This window comes from Rhinoderma darwinii, chromosome 8, assembly GCF_050947455.1.
Source record: "Rhinoderma darwinii isolate aRhiDar2 chromosome 8, aRhiDar2.hap1, whole genome shotgun sequence".
NCBI classification, from domain to species: domain Eukaryota; kingdom Metazoa; phylum Chordata; class Amphibia; order Anura; family Rhinodermatidae; genus Rhinoderma; species Rhinoderma darwinii.
The window spans coordinates 2,840,173-2,856,858 of NC_134694.1; the positions used below are offsets into that span (position 1 = coordinate 2,840,173).

The following is a 16,686-nucleotide window of genomic DNA, read 5'->3' on the forward strand; positions in this document are numbered from 1 at the left end:
CATCTGAGCCTAGCCGTTACTACTGTCTGAACTACCCTTGTGCTCGGACTATAGACTCTGTCGTGGTACCCTGTTTGGCTAGCTGCTATCCCGCTACGACGGTACGGCTCAGTGGGTCCACAAACCCACAGATCGTGACAGTACGCTGAGGCCATGGACCCCGCTGGTCAACCCAAGACCCTGACGTCGTCGCAAGCCATGCAAGCGGATCTGCGAGATCTTCAGTCACGACAGGATCAACTCCTCCTGGCAGTGAACGCCATTGCACATCGGCTAGATGCACAAGCTGCAGTCTCCACAGTTTCATGTTAGCCCGGCTGTTCCTCCTGATGCACCTCCTGTCATTACCAGTGCTGATCCCCGATTCTCGCTGCCACTACTGCCTCGCTACATGCCAGAGCGTTAACTTCTGATGGCGCAAGGATCACTTTCATTATTGCTCTGCTTACTGGCAAGGCCCTAGCATGGGCAAATCCTATCTGGGAACGTTAGGGACCAGAGTTCCGTGACTTCCAGGGTTTCCTACGGACATTTTGCACGGTATTTGAGGAGCCTGGACGAGTATCGTCAGCAGCTACCTCCTTGTTGGCCCTTTGCCAGAGAGACACCTCCGTGGGCGAAGACGCCATTCAGTTCCGCATACTGGCAGGAGAGCTGTCTTGGAACAACGAGGCCTTGGTGGCTACATTCTAGCAGGGACTGTCTTCCAAGATCAAAGACGAACTTGCCGATAATGATCTGCCATCTACTCTGGATGACCTCGTTCTTTTTGCCACTCGGATTGGCATGAGGATCCTGGAGCAATCCCAAGAGGTTCGTCGGGAGAGAAGATTCCCTAGACTGGCTCCTACTTTCCAGCAATCCCTGTTGCCCTCACCAGAGGTTCCACCAGAGGAGCCTATGCAAGTGGACCGGTTCAAATTGTCGAACCAGGAGAAACAACGCAGACGCACTACGGGACTTTGTCTGTATTGCGGCCTCGGAGGCCATGTTGTGCGTTTGTGCCCTCAAAAGCCAAAAAACTCCAATACCTAGGATTGGTTGGGGAGAAAACCCTAGTCGATACAGCGCTGGATAAAAAAAAAAAAAACTCTCCTCAAAACTATCTATCCCCGTGACCATAGTGTCCAGCGGGAAGACGCACCGGTTCTCTGCTTATCTGGACTCTGGATCCACAGCTAATTTTACCCAAAAAGACCTAGTGGATCTTCTCCAGTTGCCCACAGTCCCCCTAGAGACGTCTTTGACTGTTGACTCAGTAAATGGACTGCCTCTGCCCAATCCATTCATATTGGTGACTAAACCGCTGAAGCTCCAGTTTGTAGCCCTTCATTCGGAGCGCATTTCTTTCCTCGTCCTGCCCAAAGCCGTCAAAGCTGTGCTGCTGGGCCTGCCTTGGTTTTGACTACATGCCCCAGTTCTGGAATGGAATTTACGTAAGATTCTCCAGTGGGGCCCCAAGTGTCTCAACCGCTGTCTACCTCAGTCGTTGGCAGGATTGCCTCCTCACTACTCACAGTTTGCAGATGTCTTCAGCAAGAAGGAGGCTGAGACGTTGCCTCCACACAGGGTGTATGACTGCCCTATTGAACTGGTTCCTGATGCGTCCCTCCCTCGTGGACGAGTATATCCTCTCTTCTTGCCAGAGTCTATGTCTGCTTACATCAGGGAGAATTTGGAGAGGAGTCTTATACCAAAATCCTCCTCCCGGCCGTGGCCGGGTTCTTAATTGTCAAAAAGAAAGACGGATCTCTTCGACCTTGCATCGACTACCTGGGCCTCAATCAAATCACAGTCAAGAACAGATATCCGTTGCTGCTAATTTCTGAACTGTTTGACCGCATACGAGGAGCCAACGTTTTTTTCCAAGCTAGACCTGCGTGGAGCTTACAACTTAATCCGGATCTGCTGGGGTGACGAATGGAAGACACTTGAGACAGGCACTACGAATACCTGGTAATGCCCTTCAGTCTGTGTCTTCCAAGAGTTTGTCAATGACATCTTCCGAGATCTCCTCTATGTCTACATTGTGGTCTATCTCGATGACAACTTGATTTATTTCTCCAGGTCCGACGACTCATCAGAGACATATCCATCAAGTTCTGCTGCGATTAAGGTTGAATCTCCTGTATGCCAAGCTGGAGAAGTTTGTGTTTGAGAAAAATTCTCTACCCTTCCTGGGCTACATCATCTCGGATCAAGGCCTCAGGATGGATCCTGAGAAGGTACAGTTCGTCCTGGAGTGGCCACGCCCTCAAAGATTAAGGTCCATACAGTGTTCCTTGGGATTCGCCTACTTCTACCGGCAGTTCATCCCAAACTTCTCTTCACCGACTGCTCCCATCTCTACCCTCACCAAAAAAGGCATTATCCGATTGAGGATCGAGAATTATCGGCCATCAAATTGGCTCTGGAGGAGTGGAGACATCTCCTAGAAGGTGCAGCTCACCCGATCCTGATATTTACCAACCACAAGAACCTCACCTATCTCCAGTTGATCCAACGGCTGAACCCCCGTCAAGCCAGGTGGTGGCTGTTCTTTGCCCGGTTCCAGTTTGAGCTCCACTACCGCCCTGCCGACAAAAATGTGAGGGCAGATGCCCTGTCCTGGTCGTTCGAGACAGAGGACACCATGGAGTCTCCGCAAAATATCATTGATCCATCCTGCATTATTTCTGTCAATCCTCTGCAAGTTCGAGACATCCTTCCGGGGAGGACTTTTGTGCGCCTGGCAGACAGAAGGAGAATTCTTCGCTGCAGAAACAGCTCCAAACCGGCGGTGCCCGTAAGACCAGATTGCCTGTCATTTCTGGTGGCCCATGCTGCCCAAAGACATCGTGGACTTTGTCTCGTCCTGCACGGTGTGCGCTGCTAACAAGCCTGCTCACTCCAAGCCTGCTGGTCTGCTCCAACCGCTGCCTGTGCCCAATGCTCCCTGGCAGCATATAGCAATGGACTTTGTCACAGACCTGCCTCACTCTGCTGGATGCAGTACGGTCTGGGTGGTGGTAGACCGATTCTCGAAAATGGCTCATTTTGTTCGCTGACCGGCCCACCTTCTGCTTCTCGACTGGCCAACCTCTTCATCCAACACATCTTTCGCCTGCATGGCTTACCCCTGCATATCGTATCTGATCGGGGGGTACAGTTTACCTCAAAGTTCTGGAGAGCCCTCTGTAAACTCCTTCATGCAAAGTTTGACTTTACCTCATCCTACCATCAACAGTCCAATGGTCAAGTCGAGAGGATCAACCAAATCATGGAGAACTATCTATGACACTTCATCTCCAGGCAGAATGTTGACCGGGTGAAGCTTCTTCCTTGGGATGAGTTCTCTTATATCAACCACACAAGTGAGCCCACAGCTGCCACACCGTTCTTCATCGTTTACAGCCACCATCCACGAATTCCTCTCCCGGTGTCAGCTACGTCCCAGGTGCCCGCAGCTGACTCTGCATTCAGGGACTTGCTGCAGATCTGGCAGCAAACCCGATTCTCTATTTTTCTGGCGGTCGACCGCATGAAGCGAAACGCAGCTACAAGGAGAAGAGAGCTTCTTCCGGGTACCAAGGTCTGGCTGTCCTCTAGGAATATCCGGCTGAAGGTGCCGTCATACAAGTTTGCTCCCAGGTTCGTTGGACCCTTTGAGATCCTACAACAGATCAACCCTGTCTCCTACAAGCTTCGGCTGCCCCAACCCTCATGATCGCCAACTCTTTTCATGTTTCCCTCCTGAAGCCTGTGGTCATGAACCGCTACACCAAGACTCCCAGTCCTGCAGTTGCCCCCAGCGGTTCATCAGAGGTATTCGAGATCAAGAACATCTTGGACTTCAAGAGGATAAGAAGAAAAGTCTTTTATTTGGTGGATTGGAAGGGGTTTGGTCCAGAAGAGAGGTCTTGGGAGCCAGAAGAGAATCTCAACGCTCCTATCCTCATTAAGAAGTTTCTCTCTCGCTCTGGCCCCAAGAAGAGGGGGGCGTAAGAGTGGGATACTGCAACGTCGACAGCCGTGGACCGTCGTGCTAACTTACCCGCCGACGGCCACTGCCATGGACGAGTGAGTGCTGGGCGGCATCTCCCTTCTGAGAGATGCCGTCACTCACTACCGCATCACTGTACTGGCTCCCGTAGGGTGTGCACGCACGCTCGCGCCGGCCTTAAAGGGCCAGTATACGCACATGTCAGAAATCTGTAATTAACCCATAATTCCCCTGGACTATAAAAAGGGCTCAGCCCTTTCACTCATTGCCTGAGCGTTGTTGTGTTTACCCGTTTGACTTGCAAATGGTCCCTTTGTGTTTTCCTGTTCCCAGTGTTCCTGTGCCCAGCTACCTGTATCCTGTGCTATACCTGGTTTTGTGTCCTTAAAGAGTTGGAGTCGTGTGCTGCTTGAGTCCACGCCTGCTGTTACACCGCGCCTGGTGCCTGCTGCCAATGTCCCATCTGAGCCTAGCCGTTACTACTGTCTTAACTACCGCAGGTACCTTTGTGCTCGGACTATAGACTTTGTCGTGGTACCCTGTTTGGCCAGCTGCTATGCCGCTACGACCCAGTGGGTCCACAAACCCACAGATCGTGACACCATGTTTACACAGGCCATTTTTCAGGAACGAGTGTTTTTACGCTTGTTCGGACAATTGTCGGCCCAGAGCCTGATAACCAACAAACAATACCCATCAGATCCAATGATTGACAAACTTGTAAAGTAAAATAACCCAAGGGTTAGGTGCATTTTGGGCACTTTGTTGCCTCCAGTCTATATTTCTGGGCTCCATATTTTCCACCAAGTAAACAATAAAAATAAAGCAATATTACACGATGGAGACACTGTTCTGTGTCATCCAGTAAAATGATTTAATTACTTGAAGGGAAAAAAAATAGTTCCGAAACCAGCTGTGCAGTTTATGTCAGCCATTTAATAATGATTACGTATTTTAGTTAGTTACATCATATTGTCCATGGATAGGAACACTAGGACCTCCAGGCAGACATCTGTTATGGGTGATCTACCCTAGTCTGGCCTGGGGGGTAGAATAAACTTGAAAACGAAACATTGATGGAACCTATAGAAGGTCGGACAAACAGACGGCCCTGCTGATGTCAGTACAAGTGCTAATTACACATCATGAGGATTTATATGCAATAAGTTAAGCACAACAAAAAGAAATAAAGAAAAAAAAATACAAGTTTAGAAATTTAAGACCACACTTGGGAGGGAAGTAATGTTTTCTCAAGCATAAGCCTTTGAATCTGGCATCCATCTCTCGTTTTGCTCTAAAAAGTGAGAGCCAAGGTAGTACGAAGCCAAAGAAAAGATTCGCTTATTACAGTTCCAGCAGGACGAAAACATGATGCCATTCCGTATGTTGCGCCTAAAGATGCTGCCAGCATTTTCTATCCTAAATAAGTAAAGCTGCACTAGCTGACAACTTACTGTACATAGAATCGTGTCCCCCTGCAGAAATCTCAATGCCTTTATATCAGAGCAAAGAAATGCATACATAATATATTTCATAGATGTTGTCCATAATGTAAAAATTCAATGCTCAGAAATACATTTCAAATTGTGGCCACAGACCATTTGTTTTATCCAATACAAACATTTTTGAAACCTTTTGGACTGTTGCAAATCCATCAGATGTGACGGAGAATATGCCACTGCATGAATCGCTGTTATTTACGTCAAAATAAAGGACACTACCCTGGAACCAGACGGACCTCATTGTAAATCAACAGCGTCCATTAGAGGATGGTGGTCTCCGTCGACGGCAGAGCGTTGTGGCTTCCATTATAAACGGAAGCCACAATGCAAGGATGAACATAGCCTTAGCCACTAAGTGCCAGTCTAATAAAAACAATTGTGGATATTCCGCTATCACATTTGTTCCAATGATGGTTAAAATATGAATTACTGTTTAAGGGCAAAAAAATGTCAGGTAGCCACAACAGATGCTGCATTGAGCCTAACTAACAGTTTCCTAATATAATCTAATTATCAAAAGCATTCCGATAACAAACTTGCAGGAGCCTGAACAGAAGACACTTTTTACTGCTGCTTATATACTCTCAAAAAGCTGCATGAGCGCCATTGCAATGATAAAATACAAGCTGCCGTACATGCAGATATATTCTGGTGATGGCACCTGCAGACTTGATTTTGATAACATAATGTTAGGACAATGTCAGTTAGGCTGTGTTCACATCAGCGTTGGTTTCCGTTCATGGGTTCTGCTGCAGCTTTCCGTTAGAGGACCCATGAACGGAAAGGCAAACGGAAACCATAGGTTCCGTTTGCATTACTATTGATTTAAATTGTAATGCTTCCGTTGCAAATGGTTTCCGTTTGTCTCCGTTCCGTTCGCAATGGAAGCATTACTATTGAAATCAATGGAAATGCAAAAGGAACCTATGGTTTCGGCTTGCCTTTCCGTTCATGGTTTCCTCCGACGGAAAGCTGCTACGGAACCCATGAATGGAAACAAATGCGGATATGAACAGGCCCTTACACTGTTCCCAAATAAGCCTATAAAAGTACCAAATAGCGAAAATAGCTAACTGTGCTATATTATATACATACAAGCGGGGGAATATATAAACAGGTTTACACCAGACTTCTGGTGGGAAAAAATATAACATTTTGGTGCAAGCTATAGTTGCACTAAAGCTTACTTTTCTCACCACTTTCAGAAAATGTGGAGAAAAGGGGGCAAAGTTTCACAAAAGGGGAAGAACTTTGAATAAATTATGCCGCAATTCTACAAGTGCTCATAACAGGCGTAGATTCACATTTCTGTGGCTCGGACAGCAAAAAACGTGCATAATATATTAAGAGATGTGCACCTCTCAATATGTTTGTCGCATTTTCTGCCAACGTAAATTAGTTTAGGACTAGCGTTTGACATCCTTTTCCCCATTGTGAGAAGCATGCCCCTCTGTTAATCACTTGTAGAGCTCCACCTGATCCAAAAAGAAGGAAAGAATAATTGAGAGATGTCAGACAACAGCCATTCTATTTCTTCCTACAAGCACGGAGTGCAGAAAATGTAAGTCAAAAGAAGGGTGACCACTGGAAACCAAGACTATCTGGGGCACCACATCAGTGGACACCAGGAACCAGCCCGCAAAATCACTGGGCAGACAGAACATTTTCACATGGGTATTTTGCCAGTTTTGGCATTTAAAGAGGAACTTTCACATCTTCTTCACCAAGGGGGAAGTGGACATATTATCAAATCAATGCTGCTGCCTCTAGGGGAAAGGATGAAAATTTCCTCGAATAACTCCTATAAAATGGGGACAGATCCTTTTTTAACATTGTCTTTAAATTAAGATGACATTACAGGTTTAGGTGAACTCATTGATGTAACTTTTCGGGCTTCTACTGATTTAGAACCATTAAGAGTGTCTGTATCCATCTGCAATAGCAATAAGAGCCGGAGACATGGCCTCCCTTGTTATATTATGCCTGTACATGCAATAATGAGCTCAGCAGATGTTTTATAAATGTACTGTGAGCTACTGAAGCCTCACTACCTAAGCCATTAATAAAGATATCCATTCCCCATTCAAAGAGCTGCCAATCCTTTTTTTGACTGAACCTGTTGATGGCCTTTTTATTTCATCACTATATAATACAAAGTAATATTGATATTATGAAGGGAAAACAGGGGCAGCTCCTTTAGTAAACAAAAAAGGTTACATTTTCTGGCAGTTTTTGTTTTTTATTTCTTCAGTTCTATGCAATTAAAGATGTAATACAAAATATAGGTCCTTCTCCGGCAGAAAGCACAAAGGGTTAAAGATCCTGAATAGAGACTAATAGACTAATTTCAGTTTACAACTTGCTGCAAGATAATCTCATTAGAATAGTAGGTGGAAGATGAATGAAAGTGACAGCTCAATTGATCTGTTAATCGGCGTAGATAAAGATGGCATAGACCGGTAGGGACAAGTGTAAATAAAAAGGAAAAAGATAAAGAATCAGAAAAACAGGGACTATAGGCTCTTTTATACGGGCCGATGATCATTGAGAACATAACATTCGTTCCAGATCTTCGGGCCGTGTAGAAGGACCTAGTGATCAGCTTGTTTATTGGCTGATCCCATCTTTTAAGCAGCAGTAAAAATCATCATTGATGGCAGCTGACAATGATGCAAACTGTACGGGGACGAACAATCTAATTTGTTTCCATATAGTACAATGATTGCTCCATGTAAATCAAGCTAAACGAGTGGCGATTGACCTTTCTATGACATCACAATCACCGCTCATTTACACGCAGAAATCTACCGGTGTAAAGGGACCCTTGGGAGTCAAAAGAAGACAAATCTAGGTATTTATCCCAAATATGACAAATTAAGAAGTTCTGAGTCTATCAGTTGCAGCAGAATTGAATATGCTATATGTAGCAGAGCTGATTGTGTGTTGTGTCAGATACTACATCTGACACGGCACACAGTAGTATTGAATATATCAGATATAGCAGAGTTGGAATGAAGCAGAAAGGAGTCCATGTCCTGTCAGAAGGCATAGGCTCTGATGGCTGTGCCCACTATGCCTAGTCGCTTACTGTCGCAGCTGACATTGTCCACGTGCACAAGTATCAGATCCCGGCATGGAAAGGATGCTTGATGAACTTGTTGCCGCCATCCCAAAAAATACAGGTAGTGCCACTCCACAGCCAATGTCCCTTAAGGGTCAACTTCTGTATTACACTCGGTGCCCCCCTCTCACAGCCACTTCTTGTGTATTTTAGCATCTGTTGGAGTCCCCCATCTGTACCTAGTTAGCACATGTGCAGTCTCTGTAACGGATGTATTCTGCCTCCCCTTCCTGGCTTGTTTATCTCCCCTAATAGATATGCACCATTTCTTTTAGATTTTACTTATACGTGATAAAGAGCACCAGTTATCACAAGAGCACGTGCAGCTTATGTCAGGCAGGATTTTTTTTCACAGGTAGGTGGTAAAAATAAACCCCAAATAGATACTTGGCCAACCAGTTGGTTAATATCTGATAAAAAAACATTCGGACAAAAAACTGTCCCTTTAAGGCTAACGCACATGGGCATATTATGTATGTATCTACGTATGCATACGTTCATTCTGAGTTTTTTCTTGGTGAGAATCATTGCTTTAAGAAAATAATATCTTGCCGATACGGTGCCGTAAAGACACACAAAGAGAGTGCCGGCAATTTTATGCAAATATGTATTCTGTGTGCCACACAGTGTCAGAACATCATAAGGGCGGTTCGAGCAGCTGCCCAGGACCCAAGGCTCCCAGGGGGCCCATGGCCGCCCCGGCCCATAAAATTTATGCCCTCTCATGCCCGGTGGCGTCGCTAGCACCGGAGGGGGCCCCGATGCTAGCGACAGCCACATTCACTTGTATCTGCGTCCTCAGGACGCAGATACAAATGAATACTACAGGCTGCAGGCCATGTTAGGCCTGCAGCCTATAAGGCGCTGGGAAGACTCCCCTGCACAGGCCGGCGTGATAACGCTGTGTATCACGCTGGTCTGTGCAAGCGTCCCGCCCAGAGGCTGTCCAGCGCTCCGTCTGTCACGGGAACGGGGCAAGTAAAGTACAATATTTCACTTCTTTTTTTTGGGAGGGGGAGCTGTGTGACAATATACACGGGTGGATTGCTGTGTAGCACTATATACAAGGGGAGAGCTGTGTGGCACTATATACACAAGAGAGGGGGCTGAGTGACACTATATACAAGGGGGGCTGTGTGGCACTATATACAAGGGGGGCTGTGTGGCACTATATACAAGGGGGGACTGTGTGGCACTATATACAAGGGGGAGCTGTGTGGCAATACATACAAGAGAGGGGGCTGTGTGGCACTATATACAAGGGGGCTATGTGGCTCTATATGCAAGGGGGGACTGTGTGGCACTATATACAAGGGGGACTGTGTGGCACTATATACAAGGGGGAGCTGTGTAGCACTATATACAAGAGAGGGGGCTATGTGGCAGTATATACAAGGGGGGCTCTGTGGCAGTATATACAAGGGGGGCTGTGTGGAAGTATATGCAAGGGGGGAGCTGTGTGGCACTATATACAAGAGAGGGGGTTGTGTGGCACTATATACAATGGGGAGCTGTGTGGCAGTAAATTCAAGAGAGGGGGCTGTGTGGCAGTATATACAAGGGTGGGCTGTGTGGCAGCTTATACAAGGGGGGGCTGTGTGGCACTATATACAAGGGGGGAGCTGTGTGACACTATATACAAGGGGGGCTGTGTGGCACTATATACAAGAGAGGGGGCTGTGTGGCACTATATACAAGGGGGGCTGTGTGGCACTATATACAAGGGGGGCTGTGTGGCAGTGTATACAAGGGGGGCTGTGTGGCAGTGTATACAAGGTGGGCTGTGTGGCAGTATATACAAGGGGTGGCTGTGTGGCACTATATACAAGGGGTGGCTGTGTGGCACTATATACAGGGGGAGCTGTGTGTCACTATTTACAAGAGGAGGCTGCGTGGCGCTATCTATAGATAGGGCTGTGTGTGATGCTGTCTACATGGGGATGTGTGTGGAGCTATCTATAGGGGGGTGTGATGCTATCTATAGGGGCTGTGTATGGCGCTATCTACAGGGGCTGTGTGTGGTGTTATCTACAGGGGGCTATGTGTAGGTGGTGCTTTACTTTACAGTGTTTGACACAATAATACTCAGGAGCACAGTGTTTGGTACTATTTTATTCAGGGGTGCAGTGTATGGTCCTATTGTATTTAGGGGTGCAGTGTGTGGCACCGTATAATTTTATCTTCTTTTATAGATGTGGAAATGTTGGAAAAGTGAGGAGCCGAAGACATCTGAGAGGCAAATGCTGCAGAAATGGGTCGTGGCCGGGAGAAGTCGTCATGAAGTCTGGACCGGATGGAGAAAAAGAGGAAAAAAAAACTACTAGAATCTGAAAAGTCGTCACCAGTAAGTCACTGGATTTATAGAGAATCTGTCACCTCTCCTGACATGTTTATTATAGGAAATCCTTGTATTCCACAAAAAGTCTTTGTGCAGTCCAGTTCTGATATACAAATGGGTGTTACCATTCCTCTTGTCAGGACGATGTGTCCTTGCACTGTGTGATATTGTCAGTATGTAGGGACACAGCCCTCTGACAAGGGGAATTGTAACACCCATTTGTTAATCCTTGCACAAAAAGGTAGTGTTAACAATAGTTATGGCGCGGCAGGGTGGCGGTGGAGAAAGGGGACCCAAAGTTTGTGTAACAGCCCAGGGCCTATGATCTACTTAATCTGCCACTGGTGCCAATGTACAGAGTCCATGCAAAAGGATCTGCCCTGTGTATGAAGCCTTACTGGGTTCAGAGAATCTTTTATATTTTTTAAATAAAATAATCCACTTCATGACAATATTTTTTAAAACATTTCACAATGTATATCTACAGTAACTTTGCAAATACATTGTCTTACTTATTTCATATTTATCTTGGATTACATCTTGTCTTATACTGCAATCACATCTAGAGCTGAATTCAGGATTCTGTCGGTTTCCTGTTTGAAGAGTGAAGTGCATTATGGGAGCTCATCTGGCTATGAGACGGAGCTAAATTGTCAGGACACGTACTGTCAGATTACAAAACACCAACCAGTAAAAAAATTTTTTACAACTTTTCATATGAATAGAACAGAATCCATGAAGGGACTCAAGACCAGTACTAAATGGAGCAAAGTACAGTATTCACAAAGTTATTGAGCATTATATGTAAATGTAACCTGAACATATTGGTCAGAGGTGTAACATTATAATTAATGATAATTTCTTTAGAGAATACAACTCCTTAAAAAGTAACCGCACTTTCAAAAACGTTTGAGTTATAGAGACATATTAGAAGTTTTGATCGGTATGGGGGGTCCGCAGTCCCCTACTGTTGCTGAAATGAAGGTGCAGAATTGTCCAGCACCTTTAGCCAGCAATTGGCGTTTCTCGTTAGGCTGAAGATCTGCTCATATATGTTCTATGTGAGTCCATCTTGATCCTGACAATGAGCACCAATCAAAAGCTGAAGTTGCAAAGAGGTTCTGCATCTCCATTTCTGCAACGGTGGGGACCTCAACAACTGGCCCCCAACCGATAAAAACGTCTGATATTTCCCTCTGACTTATCAAAAAAGTTTATTGTAGGTGCAGTTACTCTTTAACTAAAAATTGACCAATACCAGTTATTAATGCCTTTACCTTTAAGAAGAGAGATTACTGGGAACATCTTTGCTGTATGACATCAGTAACATCTGTATATTGTCTCCATGTGATGACATATGGAATAGCACAGATCCTCCGCATGAAAAATGTTTACAGCGGAGGGGAGTGTACGGAGCGCCACATCGTCCAGAAGTAGATGATGACACGTAGTAAGATTACACTAAATAGAGAAGGAGACAAACACGTAAGAAAGATATACAATACACAATAATATTAGGGGTTCAAAATCACAACACTACTGTGATCTTAACCCCTTCCCGCGATTGGGCGTGACTGTACGTCCGAAATCAAAGTGATTTCCCGCAGACGGGCGTAGTTACGCCCTGCAGATAAAGCGAGCACAGGAGCTGTGCTCGCTTTATCTTCAGCGGCTGTCAGCTGTTATACACAGCTGACATGCCGCTGCAATGGCTGTTACCGCCGATCGCAGCCATTTAACCAAAAGTGGCTCAGTCCTGAAGGGGTTAAAGAGAAGTAAAACTTTGTAACATTGCATTAATCACTGTATGACTCTAGGAAGACACAAATGTTCGCCTTTGAACACCATATCACAAGGTAACATATAAAATGTATCAACATAAAAAGCATGGAAAACTTAGTAAATACATTACTTATCTTGTGCAGTTCCTGAGTTACAGACCGTATTATAGAACAGAATAAATTTAGCAATTCTGTAGGCGTCAGTTCTGTGATCTCCAAGTGTTCCTTGCTTGTTCAGTGTCTGCTCTGAGCTTGCTCTGGTGATTTGCAATCTTACACCAGGCACCGTGCAATAATTTGATTTAGAAAAACTAAGAGCCCCACTGCATTATAGAAGCTCAGCTAAGCTTTTACGATTTCTCTGATGACGAGGTTGTCGATAGTTTCCGATGATGACCAGCAGAACCGTGAATGAGGCTCTGGACTAGAACACAAGCTGTACTCGGGGGAATTGCAAATTATCAAAGCAATTTATTAAAGTTACTTAACTTTTTACATATAATATTTCTATAAGAATAACACAACATGCATGCACAGATATTTTGCCATGACTGGAAGAACTTGTGAGATAAACATGAGCTGTAGTCATAACGGAGACTAACAAATAACAGCGTGTTTTCTACTGACCACCTCAATGTGATTGCTTGTCCATTAGATCGCTCCCACTCATAACAAAGTATATTAGGGTATTACTGTATATGGATTGTCCTAATATATGTGGGCTCCCTTAGTTGTTGGCCCTCAGTATGCCCCTACCTAGGAACCAGCCTTGATTACAAACCTGAGGAAAATTTCATGCAAAGAACTTTTGTGTTTACAATAAAAGTTTTTTCTGAGGTGTAAAGTGATGGATATACCAGTGTTAACAAGGTTCCCAGATATATATCCTCATAAACACTGAATTTGCATGTTGCTAGACAACAGCAAAAAAAATAACAAATTCCAAACAGCTACATCTTTGACGTGAATTGAACTTGTTCCAAGGGATTTGAATTCAGAGTTGAATTTTATTATATAAATCATGAGGCTTTTTAAAGAGAAATATTTCGAGAAGTTCCTAGAATGTATCCAGATTAGAATACAGAGACAACATTCGGTCTCTAAGCACATGTGATAATAAGTAACCAACTACTGGGAGTGTGACCTACTACGGGAGAATCAATTCAAGGGTGACATGAAGTCTTCACTCCTTATGAGATTCCTCAGTACACAGCTGGAAGTTTTTATTTACATATTTTATTTTTTTTACTGTAAGATTTCATTACAATTGCCAAATGTTGATGGAAAGCAGCTGATCAGCTATGAATTGGCTGCAATATTGTAAATGTACCACTCTCTAATCCTGCATTAGCATCACTGTACATGAACACTTTTTAGGATCGGATGGGAGATGGAGATGTGTGTCGGGCTGTATTTGCTTGTCTGATCACACAGAGAGTGTCACTCTCATATACTGTACAATCCAACCTTTTGGCCAGTCTTACTGCACGTTTACACATTGTACCCAGAAGAAGAGCAGCAAAGACAACACCTCCAACATCAGGGGTTCTCTGTTACATCGCAATATAATCTTTGTGCTGCAATACATACAAAGGTGACAAAAAAGTTATATTTTTTCCATGTTGTGTCCTGTGTTCTTTACAAAATTGATTGAAAATGTTAGAAGGCAGCCTTTTATAAAATTATACATACTTTGTCCAGTATAATAAAATTCAACACACAAATGGAACACATGCAGTAATAATAATAATGTCCTAATATCTCCAAAACGGTAACAGTCATTTCATAAAACCTCTGATATATCACATCACGTTTTGAATGGTGGGGTCCAGGAAAATGGAAAGCTGCACTGTGACTGTTTGCTATGGGCAGCGAGCCCACTTTTTGTTACACAGTTTTGATAAATGATGCTCAGAGTCTGTGCTGCAGATTTTTAGGCGCAACATCTGCAACGAGAATCTGCAGCAAAGTACAGTACAATGCAATATAACAGGACAGTACAATGCAATATAACAGGACAGTACAATGCAATATAACAGGACAGTACAATGCAATATAACAGGATTTTACAGAACACCTTTCACATGCTCTGGAAAAACATTGATTTGAGGGCATGCGGCGGATTTTTCAAACCCACAGTATGATCTATTCTGCCGCATATTTGTTCTGGATTTTGCAGCAGATTTCACCCAGAACAACACATATACATTATTTGCCTGACTAGTTTAGGATTTTCTGTCCATTTCCGTTTCGTGTAAATATGTCCATAAGCTTCACACCTGCTTTTGGCTTGACAAAATACAAATAAATAAATTAATGAAAACTAGAACTGCATCAAAATACCATTGTATAGAACATATTTGGTCGGGTTCACACAGAGTTTTTTGCAGACGGAAAATCTGCCTCAAAATTCCGTTTGGAATTATGAGGCAGATTTTGCTCTGCCTGCACGCCGATTTCCGGGGCGTTTTTCGCCCATGGCCATTGAGCGCCCCGGGCAAAAAAACAACGCGAAATACGCTTTCTCTGCCTCCCATTGATGTCAATGGGAGGTCAGAGGCATAAACGCCTGAAGATAGGGCATGTCCCTTCTTTTTTCCCGTGAGACGTTTTTTTTAGCTCGCGGGGGAAAAAACGCCTCCGCCTCCCATTGAAATCAATGGGAGGCATTTTCGGCCATTTTTTGGCGCATTTTCCGACGCGGTTTCCGCGTCAAAAAACTTAGTGTGAACTCCCCCATATTGACATAGTAAACATAACAAGAAACAGTGATAATTGTTTTCAGTCAGATTGGACCATAACTATGGCTGAGCAAAAGATAATCGTAATTCAGTGTCATCTACGTCATCTTGCAAATTTTGGCTTTATCAATTATTTTTCTCCCGGTTTAAACTGTATTTGCATCTTCAGGACGCAGATACAATTGAATCCAATGGTAGAGCAGGGGACCTGCTCTACCATTCACTATACATCGCCGGATGCGAGGCAGTGATGTCATGGCGCTTGTCTGCGCCGTGCCGCACAGACCAGAGGGATCTACTCCACTTGTCGTTGGAACAGGGTTAGGCGAGTAAGTAAATTATTATTTTGATTAGGCACTATTGGGGGCAGCTGTGGGGGCATTATATAGAGTGGGGGCAACTATGGGGGACTTTATTCTGTGTGGGGTGCAGATGTGGGGGAAGTTATAGGGGCATTATACTGTGTGGGGCAGTTATGGGGCATTATACTGTGTGGAGGCAGTTATGGGGGCATTATACTGTGTGGGGGCAGTTATGGGGCATTATACTGTGTGGGGGAAGTTATAGGGGCATTATACTGTGTGGGGCAGTTATGGGGCATTATACTGTGTGGAGGCAGTTATGGGGCATTATACTGTGTGGAGGCAGTTATGGGGGCATTATACTGTGTGGAGGCAGTTATGGGGCATTATACTGTGTGAGGACAGTTATGGGGCATTATACTGTGTGGGGCAGTTATGGGGCATTATACTGTGTGGAGGGCAGTTATGGGGCATTATACTGTGTGGGGGCAGCTATGGGGGCATTATACTGTGTGGAGGGCAGTTATGGGGCATTATACTGTGTGGAGGCAGTTATGGGGCATTATACTGTGTGGGGGCAGTTATGGGGCATTATACTGTGTGGGGGCAGTTATGGGGCATTATACTGTGTGGAGGCAGTTATGGGGCATTATACTGTGTGGGGGCAGTTATGGGGCATTATACTGTGTGTGGGGGCAGTTATGGGGCATTATACTTTGTGGAGGCAGTTATGGGGCATTATACTGTGTGGAGGCAGTTATGGGGCATTATACTGCGTGGGGGCAGTTATGGGGCATTATACTGTGTGGAGGCAGTTATGGGGGCATTATACTGTGTGGAGGCAGTTATGGGGGCATTATACTGTGTGGAGGCAGTTGTGGGGCATTATACTGTGTGGAGGCAGTTATGGGGCATTATA

The 16,686-nt window shown here is 44.8% G+C and overlaps 1 protein-coding gene across 8 annotated transcripts in view; it reads right to left on the minus strand.

Annotated features, from left to right (window-relative positions):
* Positions 1 to 16,686, minus strand: part of LOC142659005 (collagen alpha-1(V) chain-like) — a 286,189-nt gene that overhangs the window by 250,349 nt on the left and 19,154 nt on the right. For 4 of the 8 annotated variants that reach the window (XM_075834645.1, XM_075834647.1, XM_075834641.1 and 1 more), the window contains 3 exons: positions 14,229 to 15,013; positions 12,221 to 12,404; positions 11,456 to 11,536 (listed from right to left, as the gene is read on the minus strand). In XM_075834645.1, the coding sequence (XP_075690760.1) occupies positions 11,456 to 11,536; positions 12,221 to 12,248 (109 nt within the window). In that variant the 5' untranslated portion in view covers positions 12,249 to 12,404; positions 14,229 to 15,013. The remainder of the gene's footprint in view (positions 1 to 11,455; positions 11,537 to 12,220; positions 12,405 to 14,228; positions 15,014 to 16,686) is intronic. The other 4 variants (XM_075834646.1, XM_075834642.1, XM_075834644.1 and 1 more) reach the window with 3 other exon arrangements.